At 43.3% G+C, this 17,408-nt stretch overlaps 1 protein-coding gene across 14 annotated transcripts in view; it reads left to right on the top strand.

Moving 5' to 3' along the window:
- The window catches only part of TFRC (transferrin receptor), a 65,896-nt gene that overhangs the window by 18,972 nt on the left and 29,516 nt on the right, over window positions 1-17,408 (top strand). For 12 of the 14 annotated variants that reach the window (XR_010116731.1, XR_010116735.1, XR_010116733.1 and 9 more), the window contains exons 11-18: window positions 129-248; window positions 1,608-1,693; window positions 1,905-1,968; window positions 4,302-4,369; window positions 5,685-5,743; window positions 5,947-6,028; window positions 9,375-9,596; window positions 11,109-11,249. Coding sequence is in view for 3 of the 14 variants with exons in the window: in XM_063622180.1 (XP_063478250.1) it covers window positions 129-248; window positions 1,608-1,693; window positions 1,905-1,968; window positions 4,302-4,369; window positions 5,685-5,743; window positions 5,947-6,028; window positions 9,375-9,596; window positions 11,109-11,249 (842 nt within the window). In the remaining 11 variants the exon portion in view is untranslated. Of the gene's footprint in view, window positions 1-128; window positions 249-1,607; window positions 1,694-1,904; window positions 1,969-4,301; window positions 4,370-5,684; window positions 5,744-5,946; window positions 6,029-9,374; window positions 9,597-11,108; window positions 11,250-12,466; window positions 15,384-17,408 lie in introns of those variants that run through there. The other 2 variants (XM_063622178.1, XM_063622179.1) reach the window with 1 other exon arrangement.

The raw sequence follows: 17,408 nt of genomic DNA, 5'->3' as shown, positions 1-17,408 counted from the left end.
TTTGAAGTAAGGCTCTTTTATCCTTAATACATATACTGCATTTTTACCTTTCTACTGATGTGCTAATTCTAGAAAAGTTTAGAAGCTGATTATGTAAGTTCTTTCTTCCTCTTTTTTCTTTTTTAAAGATCACTATGTTGTAGTTGGGGCCCAGAGAGATGCGTGGGGCCCTGGAGCTGCAAAATCCGGTGTAGGCACAGCTCTCCTATTGAAACTTGCCCAGATGTTCTCAGATATGGTCTTAAAAGGTGGAGTACAAATTTTGATTCCTTTGAATATTGGCGCACTACATACAGTTCTAGATGTTATACTGTGCTTTGCTCACTTTGCCTACATTCCTGTGGTTCTCTCATGCTAGACTCTAGTTCTTAAATACAAGGCAGATTGTCTTTTGTTGTAGCTGCCTTTTCCTTTGAAAGAGCTTTCCATAAAGTGTCTTAACTGTGCTAGAAATCACCAGTTTCTTTGAGACAGTGGAGTTATTGAGCCCCAGTGCTTAGTTTGGTGGATCCAGAGTGATAAGGCAGATCGTAGTCCCTAAGCAATCTATTTGAAAGCAGTAGCATACCTCTCCACTCATGTACTGAGGCCTAACAGCTATTGAAATTTTGTTCTGTTTATTCATTTATTTATTTTCTGAGACAGAGTTTCACTCCGTTGCCCAGGCTGGAGTGCAGTGGTGTGATCTCAGCTCACTGCAACCTCTGCCTCCCGACTTAAAGCAATTCTCCTGCCTCAGCCTCCTGAGTAGCTGGGATTACAGGCACCCACCACCACGCCCGGCTAATTTTTGTATTTTTACTAGAGACGGGGTTTCGTCATGTTGGCCAGGCTGGTCTGACCTCAAGTGGTTCACCCGCCTCAGCCTCCCAAAATGCTGCTAGTGAGCCACCATGCCCTGCCTCTTTTATTTTTGAGGCTTTCTGTCCTACTTGCCACTCTTTCACACTCCTACCCACCCACACATTCAAAATCACGTCACATTCTTGAATCTTTGGGTCATAGGGCAAACTGCAATGCTTAACTTTAATACAGAGTACATTAATGGAGAAAAAGATACACTGAGGGAAGTGGGCAGGGTGGAGGGCAGTGTGATACATGTAACCCCAAAAGGTGTTGTCACAAATGTGGTTTCTCTGCAGACTCTTCCTGTAACTTAAATTTGTGAATTTTTATTTTATTTTAGAATTATTTTTTAAAAATCCAGTGTTTGGATTTACCTCTGAAGATTTTTCTCAAGATGTGCATCATCATGCTTACACTGTTTTCAGTGATCTCTGGGTCCAGAAGTTAAGGAACTCCAAGAATGAGATTGTAAAAGGGTGACTACTGGCCCCTGCTATGTACTCGAAATCTTATTTGCAGATCTGCTGTCTTGCTCTTTATAGGTTACTTTAAAAAAATTATTCCTATTCTTTTATTCTTTTACCTGGGGTCTCAAAAAAAGATTTTGTTACTCTTTTTTTTTCTTTTTTGGCTCAGAAAAAAAAGATTTTGGAATCTGCTATCTTGGAATTAGACCTTCTGATTCATCTTAAGTGGGATACCTTCTGTCCTTGTCTGTGTATAACCTTTCCTAAGGTAAAGCTAACTTTCTTCTCTTTCAGATGGGTTTCAGCCCAGCAGAAGCATTATCTTTGCCAGTTGGAGTGCTGGAGACTTTGGATCGGTTGGTGCCACTGAATGGCTAGAGGTATTCTTTATCATCCATTCCCCTATTGGACACCTGAGCTTGTGGGCTTAGGCTGTCATCCAGAAATGATGTTTTTATAGGTTTGATTTTTACCATTTTTGCCTTTGCGTTTAGTCTCAATAGAGTCCAGAATTGAAAATGAATCCCTAATGCTACTGTATGTGATAAATAAACAGATTTATACTTATTAATGTTTTCCCTTCTCTTCTAGGGATACCTTTCGTCCTTGCATTTAAAGGCTTTCACTTATATTAATCTGGATAAAGCAGTTCTTGGTAAGTATCCCTTTCATTAGCTGTTTATGAATTCAGGTAAACTTTTTTTTTTTTTTTTTTTTTGAGATAGAGTTTTGCTCTTGTCGCCCAGGCTGGAGTGCAATGGCATGATCTCGGCTCACTGCAACCTCTGTCTCCCAGATTCAAGCGATTCTCCTGCCTTAGCCTCCTGAGTAGCTGGGATTACAGGTGCTCACTACCATGCCCAGCTAATTTTTTGTATTTTTAGTAGAGACAGGGCTTCACTATGTTGGCCAGGATGGTCTCGAACTCCTGACCTCAGGCGATCCACCTGCCTCGGCCTGGGATTACAGACATGGGCCACCGTGCCTGGCCAGGTAAACTACTTTGAAGTGGAAGAAAGCTTTTTTTTTTTTTTTTTTTTGAGACAGGGTCTCACTCTGTTGCCCAGGCTGGAGTTCAGTGGCACAATCTTGGCTCACTGCAGCCTTGACCTCCTGAGCTCAGGTGATTCTCCCACTTCAGCCAACTGGCTAACTTTTTTTGTAGAGATGGGGTTTTGCCATGTTGTCCAGGCTGGTCTCAAACTCCTGAGTTCAAGCATTCTACTTCAGCTGCCCAAAATGCTGTGGTTACAGGCATGAGCCATTGCCCTCAGCCTGTATCTTAACCTTCCTTTAAATAGTCGGTCAAGTTACACAGTGAGCACGATTGCCTTGTCTAGAGCAGTGGGTAGTTCTCAATGTGGCCCCCAGATCAGTAGCATCAGGAACTGTTACAAATGCAAACTTTCAGGTCCACCTCAGACCTTTGAGTCAGAAATGGGAGTGTTGGTCTAAAAACTGGGCTTTTTGGGCTGGGCGCGGTAGTGCACGCCTGTAATCTCAGCACTTGGGAGGCCAAGGCAGGCGGATCACCTGAGGTCAGGAGTTCAAGACCAGCCTGGCCAACATGGTGAAACCCTGTCTCTACTAAAAATACAAAAATTAGCCGGGCGTGGTGGCAAGCACCTGTAATCCCAGCTACTCAGGAGGCTGAGGCAGGAGAATTACTTGAACCCGGGAGGCAGAGGTTGCGGTGAGCCAAGATGGTGCCATTGCACTCCAGCCTGGGTGGCAGAGCAAGACTCTATCTCAAAAAAAAAAAAAAAACAAAAAAACTGGGCTTTTTTTTTTTGCAACCCTTGGGGAATAAAAACCTATTATTTTCTTAAGGACAAAGTATCCTGAAGCAAAAAAACCCAAACAAATAAACAAAAAACTTTAACAAGCATTCCAGGTAATTCTGATGCACTAAAGTTTTAGGACCATAAGTCTGGACTATATTGAGGTGAGAAGAAACTAAATCATGCCATATAGAATGGTACTTAGAGAGTAATTCACATCCTGTTACGTTGTGGCATCACTGATAGAAATATTGGATAATGAAACTTCTAGAAGAGTTTGAATGTTCACTGGCAGCAGAAAATTGACAAAAATTTTGAATGCTATTTAAAGTGCAGCTGTACATTCAACAGGAATGGGTTAAAAAAGAAGGTGCAGATGTAGCTGATGAACTGAGAATAGTGAAATGTCTACATAGGGGAAAAAAGGGAAGAGTTACAATTAAACCTCTTTAGGTTAGTTATTTCCCTGTTGTATGTTTGCCGCAGAATGTGCTGAGTATAGCAAGCATACTATATATAGCTCTAACCTGGGTGAACCAGAAAGTTAAACATGAAATTGCTAATGAGGGAGGCTGCACATGTTTGGGGGCAGTGGATTTGTGGGACCTCTAGGTACCTTTCTCTTAATTTTGCTGCTGAACCTAAAACTGCTCTGATTTTTTTTTTTTTTTTTTTTTTGAGACAGAATCTCGCTCTGTCACCCAGGCTGGAGTGCAATGGTGTGGTCCCGGCTCACTGCAAGCGCCGCCTCCCGGGTTCACGCCATTCTCCTGCCTCAGCCTCCCGAGTAGCTGGGACTACAGGTGCCCGCCACCATGCCCGGCTAATTTTTTGTATTTTTAGTAGAGATGGGGTTTCACCATGTTAGCTAGGATGATCCACCCGCCTGGGCCTCCCAAAGTGCTGGGATTGCAGGCGTGAGCCACCATGCCTGGCCTAACTGCTCTGATGTTTTTTAAAAATATCACTTGGATTAAAGTATGCAAACTCAAGGAGTGGTAAGAGCCTCACTTGAGTCAAGTTAGCATAGTTGCTAAAGAGCTTGATACCAAGATTACTTTTGTCTGCTTGATGAATGGGATAGTTGTTGCATAGGGCCACTGATCTAGATTACTGTCTTATTTGTCAAGTACTTATAGTTGTAGAAGTAGCAGCGTGAAAATTACTGGAATGGAGAAGGGGCAATGATAAAATAATTTCTTTTCAGGTACCAGCAACTTCAAGGTTTCTGCCAGCCCATTGTTGTACACACTTATTGAGAAAACAATGCAAAATGTGAGTATATACCTCATTACAAAAATATATGGCTTAATTTTTTGTTGAATTGACCTGAGATAAAAAACACTGATATGTAAACCGTAGTCAGTAACAAAACATAGGAATTGAGAATAAATTCTATGCAGCATTATTTACGGGATACTTGCCTATTGAACCATATGAGATGAGGGCTCCAATCTCAAAGAATATGTTGTCTATTTAGGAATATAGAGCAAAACGCCATGAGGCCTGAGCTGTAGTGCAGGTGCCCACAGGGGGTTGTCTATGGAGTCACAGTCTAAGGAAGGCTTAAGTCAACTTGAATTATACTTTGAGAAGGCTGGACGAAATATTCATTGAATAAAGAATTACCATAGTTTTGAATGAGGGAGAGCATATGAAAGAAAATATTTGCCTAATGGGATTAGAGGCTGTATATTGGAGTGAGTAAAGTTAGAAACAGGTCAGATAGCAGACATTGGCCTTGATCCCAAGAGATGCTGGGGATTATAGGATCTCAAGCAAGGTGATAATGAATTTGCCAGTTAGGTTGGTGGCATAAGATGCACTAGAAGGAAGAAACCAGAAACAAGATAGGCATAGTATGAAGCCCAGAGAGGGCTTTTACAGTTGTGGGTAAGCCACCATGGTTTTGTTTGTTTTTTTGAGACGGAGTCTTCCTCTGTCGCCAGGCTGGAGTGTAATGGTGCGATTTTGGCTCACTGCAACCTCCACCTCCTGGGTTCAAGCGATTCTCCTGCCTCAGCCTCCTAAGGAGCTGGAGCTACAGGCACACACCACCACACCTGGCTAATTTTTGTATTTTTAGTAGAGACGGGGTTTCACCATGTTGGCCAGGACGGTCTCGATCCCGTGACCTCATGATCTCTTGACCTCGGCCTCCCAAAGTGCTGGGATTACAGGTATGAGCCACCGCACCTGGCTTTTTTTTTTTTTTTTTTTTTTTTTTTTAAGAGACAAAGTCTTGCTGTGTTGCCCAGGCTAGTCTCAAACTTCTGGGCTCAAGTGATCCTCCCACCTCGGCCTCCCAAAGTGTTGGGATTGCAGATGTGAACTACCCTACCCGGCCTAGGCCCACTTTTAAAATGTTAATTAGGAAGAAAACATTTTTTCCTCACCATAACTAAAGGAACTGACAACATGAGCCTAGTTAGTAATAACTTAGAGATTGTTTTAACTATCATAATTTATTTTCAAGAAGATATAATACAAGTTTTCTATTTATAAATTTTTATAAAGTAACATGTTAGTGACTAGCCTGAATAAATAAGTTCCAAAAGGTTAGTTTTAATGATAATTTCTTATCTTACAGGTGAAACATCCGGTTACTGGGCAATCTCTATATCAGGACAGCAACTGGGCCAGCAAAGTGTAAGTTGAGAAAAGTGAATGAACAAATTAATAGAAAAGCAGAGATTCTACCTACTACATTAGGTAGAATCTAAATCTGTCCTTTCATTGAACTTACACCTAAAGATATTCAACTAAAGAATTTATTTTGGATGGGGGGACTAGCATGATAGAACAGTCTATTCTTTAGAACACTTTCTAAGGCACATTCTTTCTCTTTGCAGTGAGAAACTCACTTTAGACAATGCTGCTTTCCCTTTCCTTGCATATTCTGGAATCCCAGCAGTTTCTTTCTGTTTTTGTGAGGTAAGTCTGTTCATTTAAATGACAAATGGAGAGAGGCTCTCTAAAAGGAAATGATCTTTATTTGGGAATAGGGCATTGCAGTAGGAATGCTTGTGCTATAGTCAACTATGTACATATTCAGAGAGGTAAAGGAAAACAAGTTTTTGAAGGACAAATGACGAGGATTACAAAATTGAGGTAATTATTCTTGGCTGCCAAGATCAATAACAAGGGTGACACCAATCCAAGTTTGACAGGCAGTTGCTAGGCAGATTTTCTCACAAGAGAATTTTTTTGGTGCAAGGTTGCAGTAGCCTTTGTGTAAGGTTGTAGTTTTTGTAAAAAGGAAAAAAAAACCCTTAGTCCTTGTTATCAGACATACAAGGATGAGACCCTTCTCTTCAGGGTTGCATTTTTGTTAACACTAGTGACTCCATTTTGATTTTGACAACTTGCACATATCTTAGTTGTTGGGTTTTTTTTTTTTTTTTTTCGACGATGGTGACTTGCTCTGTCACCCAGGCTGGGGTGCAGTGGCCCAATCATGGCTCACTGCAGCCTCAAGCAGTCCTCCCCTTTCAGCCTCCAAACTGTTTGAATTACAGGCAAGAGCTACTCACTACACCTGGCCATGGATCTTCTTGTATCAACTTTGAGACCAAGTTTACTGGAGTGCTTAAAATATCTTAAGTTATACACGTGCTGGACGTGGTAGCTCACTCCTGTAATCCTGTAGCAGGACAAGCCGCAGATGAATCCCCTCAGACACCGAGTTAAAGAAGGAAGGGCCTTATTTGGCCGGGAGCTTTGGCAAGACTGACATCTCCAAAAACTGAGCTCCCCGAGTGAGCAATTCCTGACCCTTTTAATGGCTTACAACTAAGGGGGTCTGCGTGAGAGGGTCGTGATCGATTGAGCAAGCAGAGGGTACGTGACTGGGGGCTGCATGCACCGGTAATTAGAACAGAACAGAACAGGACAGGGATTTTCACAGTGCTTTTCCATACAATGTCTGGAATCTATAGATAACTGGTTAGGTCAGGGGTCGATCTTTAACCAGGCCCATTGTGCGGCGCTGAGCTGTCTGCCTCTGCCTTTTAGTTTTTACTTCTTCTTTCTTTGGAGGCAGAAATTGGGCATAAGACAATATGAGGGGTGGTCTCCTCCCTTAATCCCAGCACTTTGGGAGGCCAAGGAAGGCAGATTACGAAGTCAGGAGTTTGAGACCAGCCTGACCAAAATGGTGAAACCCCGTCTCTGCTAAAAATACAAAAATTAGTCGGACGTGATAGCGCGTGCCTGTAACCCCAGCTACTCAGGAGGCTGAGGCAGGAGAATCGCTTGAACCTGGGAGGCAGAGATTGCAGTGAGCTGAGATGTAGCCACTGCATTCCAGCTTGGGTGACAGAGCAAGACCCTGTCTCAGAAAAAAAAAAAAGAAGTTATACAAATGTAATTATTGCATGTTCCTTCTTTATCATTTTTAACATAGACGTGTTAATCTCAATTAGCTTAATTAGCATTTGAGTTTATTGCTAAAACTTCTTTATGAGTTTTAATAATGAGGCTTGGCTGAGTGTGGTGGGTCATACCTGTAATCTCAGCATTTGGGAGGCCAAGGCAGGTGGATCACTTGAGGTCAGGAGTTCAAGACCAGCCTGGCCAACATGGTTAAACCCCATCTCTACTAAAAATACAAAAAAATTAGCTGCGCATCGTGGCACATGCCTATAATCCCAGCTGCTCAGGAGGCTGAGGTGGAAGAATTGCTTGAACCCAGGGGGCAGAGGTTGCAGTGAGCCGAGATCGCGCCATTGCACTCTAGCCTGGGCAACAGAGCAAGACTGTCTAACAACAACAAAAAAACTGAGGCTGAATTTCTTGAGTGAATGAGCAGTGGCTATCTATTGGACAGTCCAGCTGAACTGTATTTTCATCAGACTGGGTGCAGTAACTCACATCTATAATTCTGGCACATTGGGTGGCTGAGGTGGGCGGATCACTTGAGGCCAGGAGTGACACCAGCCTGAGTAACGTGCCTAGACTATATCTCTACAAAAAATGTTTTCAGTTAAGCTGGCCCAATGGCATGCATCTGTAGTCCCAGCTCCTTGGGAGGCTGAGGCAGGGGGTCACTTGAGCCAGGAGCTCAAGGCTGCTGAGAGTCATGATTGCATCACCGCACTCTAGCCTGGGTGACAGAGTGAGGCCTCGTCTCAAGGCTGCAGGGAGTCTTGATTGCATCACCACACTCTAGCCTGGGTGACAGAGTGACCTCGTCTCAAGGCTGCTGGGAGCCGTGATTGCATCACCGCACTCTAGCCTGGGTGACAGAGTGAGGCCTCGTCTGAAGGCTGCAGGGAGTCTTGATTGCATCACCACACTCTAGCCTGGGTGACAGAGTGACCTCGTCTCAAGGCTGCTAGGAGCCGTGATTGCATCACCACACTCTAGCCTGGGTGACAGAGTGACCTCGTCTCAAGGCTGCAGGGAGCCGTGATTGCATCACCACACTCTAGCCTGGGTGACAGAGTGACCTCGTCTCAAGGCTGCTGGGAGCTGTGATTGCATCACCACACTCTAGCCTGGGTGACAGAGTGACCTCGTCTCAAGGCTGCTGGGAGCCGTGATTGCATCACCACACTCTAGCCTGGGTGACAGAGTGAGGCCTCGTCTCAAGGCTGCAGGGAGCCGTGATTGCATCATCACACTCTAGCCTGGGTGACAGAGTGACCTCGTCTCAAGGCTGCAGGGAGCCGTGATTGCATCACCGCACTCCAGCCTGGGTAACAGAGTGACCTCGTCTCAAGGCTGCAGGGAGCCGTGATTGCATCACCACACTCTAGCCTGGGTGACAGAGTGACCTCGTCTCAAGGCTGCAGGGAGCCGTTGATTGCATCACCGCACTCCAGCCTGGGTGACAGAGAGACCTCGTCTCAAGGCTGCAGGGAGTCGTGATTGCATCACCGCACTCCAGCCTGGGTGACAGAGTGAGACCTTGTCTCAAGGTATGTTTCATGTATGTTCTCTTTTTTCATTGATAAAGGCCCAAACTTCCCGGAGAGAAAAACATACAGCCTTAAGGAATTTGGCTAGAAGTCTATTCAGGGCATATGATACGATAGAACAGGGATTCTGTAGAACGTGGAAGAAACTAGTCACTCTAGGAGTAGGTTAGATTCAGAGAAGTAGCAAGAATGTACTTAAAGCAGCAAATAACGAGATAAAATTGGGGTAAATCGGGGTAGGAATATGTTAGAAGCAAGGGGGGGAGCTGTAGTCACTGTTACCTCGATGGCGAAGCCAGAATGTGAGGCTCTTGCTCTTAGAATTCACGTGAGTACCAGAGCCTTGCGTTTTCTTGCAGGACACAGATTATCCTTATTTGGGTACCACCATGGACACCTATAAGGAACTGATTGAGAGGATTCCTGAGTTGAACAAAGTGGCACGAGCAGCTGCAGAGGTCGCTGGTCAGTTCGTGATTAAACTAACCCATGATGTTGAATTGAACCTGGACTATGAGAGGTACAACAGCCAACTACTTTCCTTTGTGAGGGATCTGAACCAATACAGAGCAGACATAAAGGTGAGCACTGATTCCAATTATGTTTTCATTGCTGAATGTCAAGTATTTTGAAGTGTGATGTGTTCCTGTGTGTTCCTGTTGGAAGGGTGATTGTAGCCATAGTACATTTTAAAGTGAATTGAGGTAGAATTGTATATAGAATTGGTAACTTGTTTGAGAGAAGTTGGGAGGCTGTGGATTAGGGACCTAGGACAGAGCTCAGCAAGTGTTTCAGAATCCAGAGCAGTGTCGGGTTTTCTGTCACTCATGTCTCCCAGGCAGCCCGTCAGTAGGACACGGAATATGAAGATCTCAGCAAGGAGTTGGGCTGTGTGCCTCTCGGACGTGACACAGATGGAAAGACAGCACAGCTAGCAGGATTCTATCTCGTACTGATCTGCGCATCTAAAATTCAAATAGTCCATTAAATGAAACTGATAAACAGAGTGAGGTGATGCATACCCGTAGCACCAACTACTTCTGCTGAGGCAGGAGGATTGCTGGAGCCCAGCCCAGGCAACATAGCAAAATCCCATCTGTAAATAAATTAATAAAACTAATATTAAGTAGCTTCCAGATGGTTTTATGGTACTAGGAGTTGATTTTTAACAGATCTCTTAATTGAAGTAAATCACTGATAACCAAATCTTTTTATACCTTTTTTATTTTTATTTTATTTTTTTGAGAGACGAAGTCTCGCTCTTGTCCCCCAGGCTGGCATGCAATGACATGATCTCGGCTCACTGCAACCTCCACCTCCCGGGTTCAAGCGATTCTCCTGTCTCAGCTCCCCAGGTGGCTGGGATTACAGGCGTGTGCCACCATGCCCAGATAGTTATTGTGTTTTTAGTAGAGCCGGGGTTTTACCACGTTGGCCAGGCTGAAGTGCAGTGGTGAGATCTCAGCTCACTGCAAGCTGTGCCTCCTGGGTTCACGCCATTCTCCTGCCTAAGCCTCCCGAGTAGCTGGGACCACAGGTGTCCACCACCATGGCCAGCTAATTTTTTGTATTTTTAGTAGAGCCGGGGTTTTACCATGTTGGCCATGCTGGTCTTGAACTCCTGACCTCAGGTGATCCACCCACCTCGGCCTCCCAAAGTGCTGGGATTACAGGCATGAGCCACTGCACCCGGCCTCTTATGTCTTTCTTGAAACTAATTGTAGCTGTTGAAAATGGAACTTACCAGATGGAAATAACTGGATCCTGAAGTACATTGAACCAAAATGTTCTCCCCTATGGGGACGTTTTCCCCCAAAAGGAGAACTGAACGGGAAACGATATAGTACATAGGATTATGTAATTATGTTCAGTTTCTTAATGAGAGTATGGTTTTCCTACGTGCTGGGCTCAAACATGGGCGAATGTCACAGTCCACAGAGCTTGGAACCCCTGAGCAAGGTGCTTTCGGAGTCTTGAGCTTATCTGTGAGTTCCTTTTATCAGAATCTTACTTAACACATGTTAAATTAGAAAGGCAAACAAAAGAATGTCCTTAGAAATAAAACTTCTCATAGTGAATAATGTCTGTTTCAGGAAATGGGCCTGAGTTTACAGTGGCTGTATTCTGCTCGTGGAGACTTCTTCCGTGCCACTTCCAGACTAACAACGGATTTCGGGAATGCTGAGAAAACAGACAGATTTGTCATGAAGAAACTCAATGATCGTGTCATGAGAGTAAGTGAACTTTTGGGAAAGGAGGAACTAAAGTGTGTGTAAAATAATTGATAAATCTTACACTTCTGCAAAGTGGACCAACTCTAGGAGTCTGGAATTCCTTTAAGAAGGGAGGGAGCATTAATGCTTTAGCTGTCATTTTCTGTTTCTGCTGTCTAATTCAGACCTTAGTCAAACCTGGTCTTTTTGGAAGAGACTTGGCTGTAAACCTTCCATGTATGCTCCAATGGGGAAAAGAATCTGAACACATTTAAAGTTTTCATTTGTAAAATCAATCAGTTTCCTTTAAAAATTTTTTTTTTTTTTTTTTTTTTTTGAGACAGAATTTCACTGTTGTTGCCCAAGCTGGAGTGCAGTGGCACAATCTCAGCTCACCGCACCCTCCGCCTCCCGGGTTCAAGTGATTCTCCTGCCTCAGCCTCCTGAGTAGCTGTGATTACAGGTGCCCACCACCACGCCCGGCTCATTTTTTGTATTTTTAGTAGAAACGGAGTTTTACCATGTTAGCCAGGCCGGTCTCGAACTCCCAACCTCAGGTGATCCACCTGCCTCAGCCTTCCAAAGTGCTGGTATTACAGGCGTGAGCCACTGTGCCCAGCCTCCTTTAGAATTTTAACCTTAGAAGATTAGCATTAGCCTGGTTCTCAGCATTCTTTTTTCCTTACTCTGCTATAGAAAGTCTGATCAGTTGGCTGGGTACAGTGGCTCATGCCTGTAATTCCAGTACTTTGGGAGGCTGAGGTGAGCGGATCACCTAAGGTCGGGAGTTCAAGACCAGCCTGACCAACATGGAGAAACCCCATCTCTACTAAAAATACAAAATTAGCTGGGCGTGGTGGTGCATGCCTGTAATTCCAGCTGCTCAGGAGGCTGAGGCAGGAGAGGAGGTTGCAGTGAGCTGAGATCGCGCCATTGTACTCCAGCCTGGGCAACAAGAGCGAAACTGTCTCAAAAAAAAAAAAAAAAGCTGGGCACGGTGGCTCACGCCTGTAATCCCAGCATGAATCGCTTGAACTTGGGAGGTGGAGGGTACCGGTGAGCCGAGATCGCGCCGTTGCGCTCCAGTCTGGGCAACAAGAGCGAAACTCTGTCTCAAAAAAAAAATAAAAGTCTGATCAGCATTCTTAAATTTGGGACATTTTACATTTGAAGTGAACAGTTGTTTTACTACAAAAGTCACAGGGCTGTGTAAATTGCCTTGTGTGTTGTTTTCGTAGGTGGAGTATCACTTCCTCTCTCCCTACGTATCTCCAAAAGAGTCTCCTTTCCGCCATGTCTTCTGGGGCTCCGGCTCTCACACGCTGTCAGCTTTACTGGAGAACTTGAAACTGCGTAAACAAAATAACGGTGCTTTTAATGAAACGCTGTTCAGAAACCAGTTGGCTCTAGCTACTTGGACTATTCAGGGAGCTGCAAATGCCCTCTCTGGTGATGTTTGGGACATTGACAATGAGTTTTAAATGTGATACCCATAGCTTCCATCAGAACAGCAGGGTAGTCTGGTTTCTAGACTTGTGCTGATTGTGCTAAATTTTCAGTAGGGCTACAAAACCTGATGTTAGAATTCCATCCCATCATCTTGGTACTACTAGATGTCTTTAGGCAGCAGCTTTTAATACAGGGTAGATAACCTGTACTTCAAGTTAAAGTGAATAACCACTTAAAAAATGTCCATGATGGAATATTCCCCTATCTCTAGAATTTTAAGTGCTTTGTAATGGGAACTGCCTCTTTCCTGTTGTTGTTAACGAAAATGTCAGAAACCAGTTATGTGCATGATCTCTCTGAATCCTAAGGGCTGGTCTCTGCTGAAGGTTGTAAGTGGTTGCTGACTTCGAGTGATCCTCCAACTTCATTTGATGCTAAATAGGAGATACCGGGTTGAAAGACCTTCTCCAAATGAGATCTAAGCCTTTCCATAAGGAATGTAGCTGGTGTCCTTATTCCTGAAAGAAACAGTTAACTTTCAGAAGAGATGGGCTTGTTTTCGTGCCAATGAGGTCTGAAATGGAGGTCCTTCTGCTGGATAAAATGAGGTTCAACTGTTGATTGCAGGAATAAGGCCTTAATATGTTAACCTCAATGTCATTTATGAAAAGAGGGGACCAGAAGCCAAAGACTTAGTATATTTTCTTTTCCTCTGTCCCTTCCCCATAAGCCTCCATTTAGTTCTTTGTTATTTTTGTTTCTTCCAAAGCACATTGAAAGAGAACCAGTTTCAGGTGTTTAGTTGCAGACTCAGTTTGTCAGACTTTAAAGAATAATACGCTGCCAAATTTTGGCCAAAGTGTTAATCTTAGGGGAGAGCTTTCTGTCCTTTTGGCACTGAGATATTTATTGTTTATTTATCAGTGACAGAGTTCACTATAAATGGTGTTTTTTTTATAGAATATAATTATCGGAAGCAGTGCCTTCCATAATTATGACAGTTATACTGTCGGTTTTTTTTAAATAAAAGCAGCATCTGCTAATAAAACCCAACAGATACTGGAAGTTTTGCATTTATGGTCAACACTTAAGGGTTTTAGAAAACAGCCGCCAGCCAAATGTAATTGAATAAAGTTGAAGCTAAGATTTAGAGATGAATTAAATTTAATTAGGGGTTGCTAAGAAGCGAGCGCTGACCAGATAAGAATGCTAGTTTTCCTAAATGCAATGAATTGTGACCAAGTTATAACTAAATGTCACTTAAAGGCTGTGGTAGTACTCCTGCAAAATTTTATAGCTCAGTTTATCCAAGGTATAACTCTAATTCCCATTTTGCAAAATTTCCAGTACCTTTGTCACAATCCTAACACATTATCGGGAGCAGTGTCTTCCATAATGTATAAAGAACAAGGTAGTTTTTACCTACCACAGTGTCTGTATCGGAGACAGTGATCTCCATATGTTACACTAAGGGTGTAAGTAATTATCGGGAACAGTGTTTCCCATAATTTTCTTCATGCAATGACATCTTCAAAGCTTGAAGATCGTTAGTATCTAACATGTATCCCAACTCCTATAATTCCCTATCTTTTAGTTTTAGTTGAAGAAACATTTTGTGGTCATTAAGCATTTGGTGGGTAAATTCAACCACTGTAAAATGAAATTACTACAAAATTTGAAGTTTAGTGTGGGTTTTTGCTATCTTTATGGTTTCTCCAGGTCCTCTACTTAATGAGATAGTAGCATACATTTATAATGTTTGCTATTGACAAGTCATTTTAACCTTATCACCTTATTTGCATGTTACCTCCTATAAACTTAGTGCAGACAAGTTTTAATCCAGAATTGACCTTTTGACTTAAAGCAGGGGGACTCTGTATAGAAGGTTTGGGGGGTGTGGGGAGTGAAGGGTGTGGGGAGGGAGAGTCCCCCGAAGGTCTTTGACACGTCTGCCTACCCATTCGTGGTTATAAATTAAATGTAGGTATGAATAAGTTCGAAGCTACATGAGTGAACCATCATTATAAACGTGATAATCAGCTGTTTGTCATAGGGCAGTTTGAAACTGCCTCCTAGGAAAAAGTTCGTAGGATATCTTAAGCTTCTTAGTGTCACTTACCTAGATTGACAGCCTCACTCGAATGTTTCACTACTCACAGTCTCTTTAATCTCCAGTTTTATCTTTAATCTCCTCTTTTATCTTGGACTGACATTTAGTGTAGCTAAGTGAAAAGGTCATAGCTGAGATTCCTGGTTTGGGTATTATGCATACATACTTAAATGAAAGCATGTGACATATTCATAGTCTAACACGATATGAATAAAGGGCATCCATTTTGCAGCAGTAAGTCTCTTCAGAAAACCCTTTCTATAGTTAGGGTTGAGTTACTTCCGATCAAGCCAGTACGTGGTGACAGGCTCAATATTCCTGAATGAAATACCAGACTAGTGACAAGCTCGTGGGCTTGAGCTGTCTTCTCCTTAAGGAGTTGGGCCTTTCGGAGGTGACGGATAAAATGAATGAGTTCTGTCATGATTCACTCTTCTAGAACTTGCATGACCTTTACTGTGTTAGCTCTTTGAATGTTCTTGAAATTTTAGACTTTCTTTGTAAACAAATGATATGTCCTTAGCATTGTATAAAAGCTGTTATGTGCAACAATGTGGAGATTCCTTATCTGATTTAATAAAATACTTAAACACTGAGTTGTCATTTTTTAGATAAGTTTTTTAAGAAGAGCAGTTTTAGGCTCATAGCAAAATTAAACAGAATTCCCACACATCCGCTGTTTCTGCCACTTACACATCCTCCATGACTGTCCACAGCTTGCGCCAGAGCGGCACATTCGTCACGATGGGCAGCCTGCACGGGTGCACCATTAGCACCGTCAGCCTCATTAGTCTACTGTTTACGTTAGGGTTTGTTCTACGGTTTTCGACAGATGTGTAATAGCATTCTAGTAGCTTACAGAGTAGTTTTTATTGCCGTAAATCTTGTGCTCTGCCTATTCATCCATCTCTTCTGTAAGGCCCTGGCAACCACAGATCCTACTAGATCCATAATTTTACCTTTTCCAGAATGTCATACAGTTGGAATCAGAAAATAGCCTTTTCAGATTGGCCTCTTTCACTAAGCAGTAGCATTTGTTTCCTCCATGTCTTCATGACATGATACCTCATTTCTTTTTAGCACAGAACAATGTTCTGTTGTCTGCAGTTACCATAGTTTATCTAGCTCACCTACTTACTAAGTAATCTTGCTTCTAAGTTTTGGCAGTTATGAATAAACTGATAAGCACCTGTGTGTATATTTTTTCTACGAACATAGGTCTAAAGCTCTTTAGGTAAATACCAAGGTACTTGATTGCTGCTGTCTTCTAAGTGGGCAATCTCAGCCCACTGCAGCCTCCACCTCAAGCAATTCTCCTACCTCAGCCTCCGAGTAGCTGGGATTACAGGTGCCTGCCACCACACCTGGCTAATTTTCATATTTCTAGTAGACATGGGGTTTCGCCATGTTGGCCGGGCTGGTCTTGAACTCCTGATCTCGGGTGATCTACCTGCCTCAGCCTCCCAAAGTGTTGGGATTACAGGCGTGAGCCACCATGCCCGGCCTCTATTGGCAATTTCTAAATATACAATATATTGTCACCATGTACCACATACGTAATTTTATTTATTTTTGAGACAGAATCTTTGCTGTCGTCCAGGCTGGAGTGCAGTGGCGCTATCTCGGCTCCCTGCAACCCCCACCTCCTGGGTTCAAGTGATTCTCCTGCCTCAGCCTCCTGAGCAGCTGGGATTACAAGTGTGGGCCACCATGCCTGGTTAGTTTTTGTATTTTTAGTAGAGATGGGTTTTCACCATGTTGGCCAGGCTGGTCTCGAACTCCTGACTTCAAGTGATCTGCCCACCTTGGCCTCCCAAAGTGCTGGGATGACAGGTGTGAGCCACCACCACGCCCTGCCTTTTTTTATTTTTATTTTTTGTTTTTTGAGACAGTCTCACTCCATCGCCTAGGCTGGAGTGTAGTGGCGCGATCTCAACTCACTGCAACCCTCACCTCCCAAGTTGAAGCAATTCTTGTGCCTCAGCCTCCTGAGAGGCTGGGATTACAGGCGCGCTCCATACCACGTCTTCAAATTCCCTTGTACCTCAAGCAGCGCACATCTCAGTTTTGGCCACGTTGCAGGGACTCAGCAGCCACATGGTTAGTGGACACCAGCTCTATAGCAAAAGGCGTCATTGTTCAGAGTTTTCTTATTTTGGCCTTCTACCGTGTGGTTACCAAAAAATCCATTACACAATTGCATCCCATTGCTACAAGTGCCAGCCAGGATTCTTAGGTATGGCCACAAAAATTGTGGCCCCTAGAATTGGGAAGCCTTCTAATTGCCTCACTTATGCCCCAGCTTTCCCCAGTCCAAATTAGCCACATGCATGCCCTTGAGAAGCAAGATGATTATTAAACTGCTGTATTCTACAGGAGAAACTGCCTATGTGAAAGAAGGTCATGGGCTAGGAAGCTGCCCTAAACAAATATTTGTAAAACACCTGGTTATCTGCAAGACAGCTTTGCCTAGAATTCAGTATCAGATACCAATGTCTTCCTTGTGGCTGTCAACAGATTTAGGTGCTGAGTTAGATAAAGCCTTTGTAGTTTGCTGCATTTGCCCTTTAAGCTGCCTCATGCTTAATCCACCCCAAATGGACAGTTTTGTATAATTTTCT

This window comes from Symphalangus syndactylus, chromosome 17 (genome assembly GCF_028878055.3).
Source record: "Symphalangus syndactylus isolate Jambi chromosome 17, NHGRI_mSymSyn1-v2.1_pri, whole genome shotgun sequence".
Classification (NCBI taxonomy): Eukaryota; Metazoa; Chordata; class Mammalia; order Primates; family Hylobatidae; genus Symphalangus; species Symphalangus syndactylus.
Note: the sequence above shows the minus strand (reverse complement) of the source record. Positions and strands in the feature narration are given on the sequence as shown.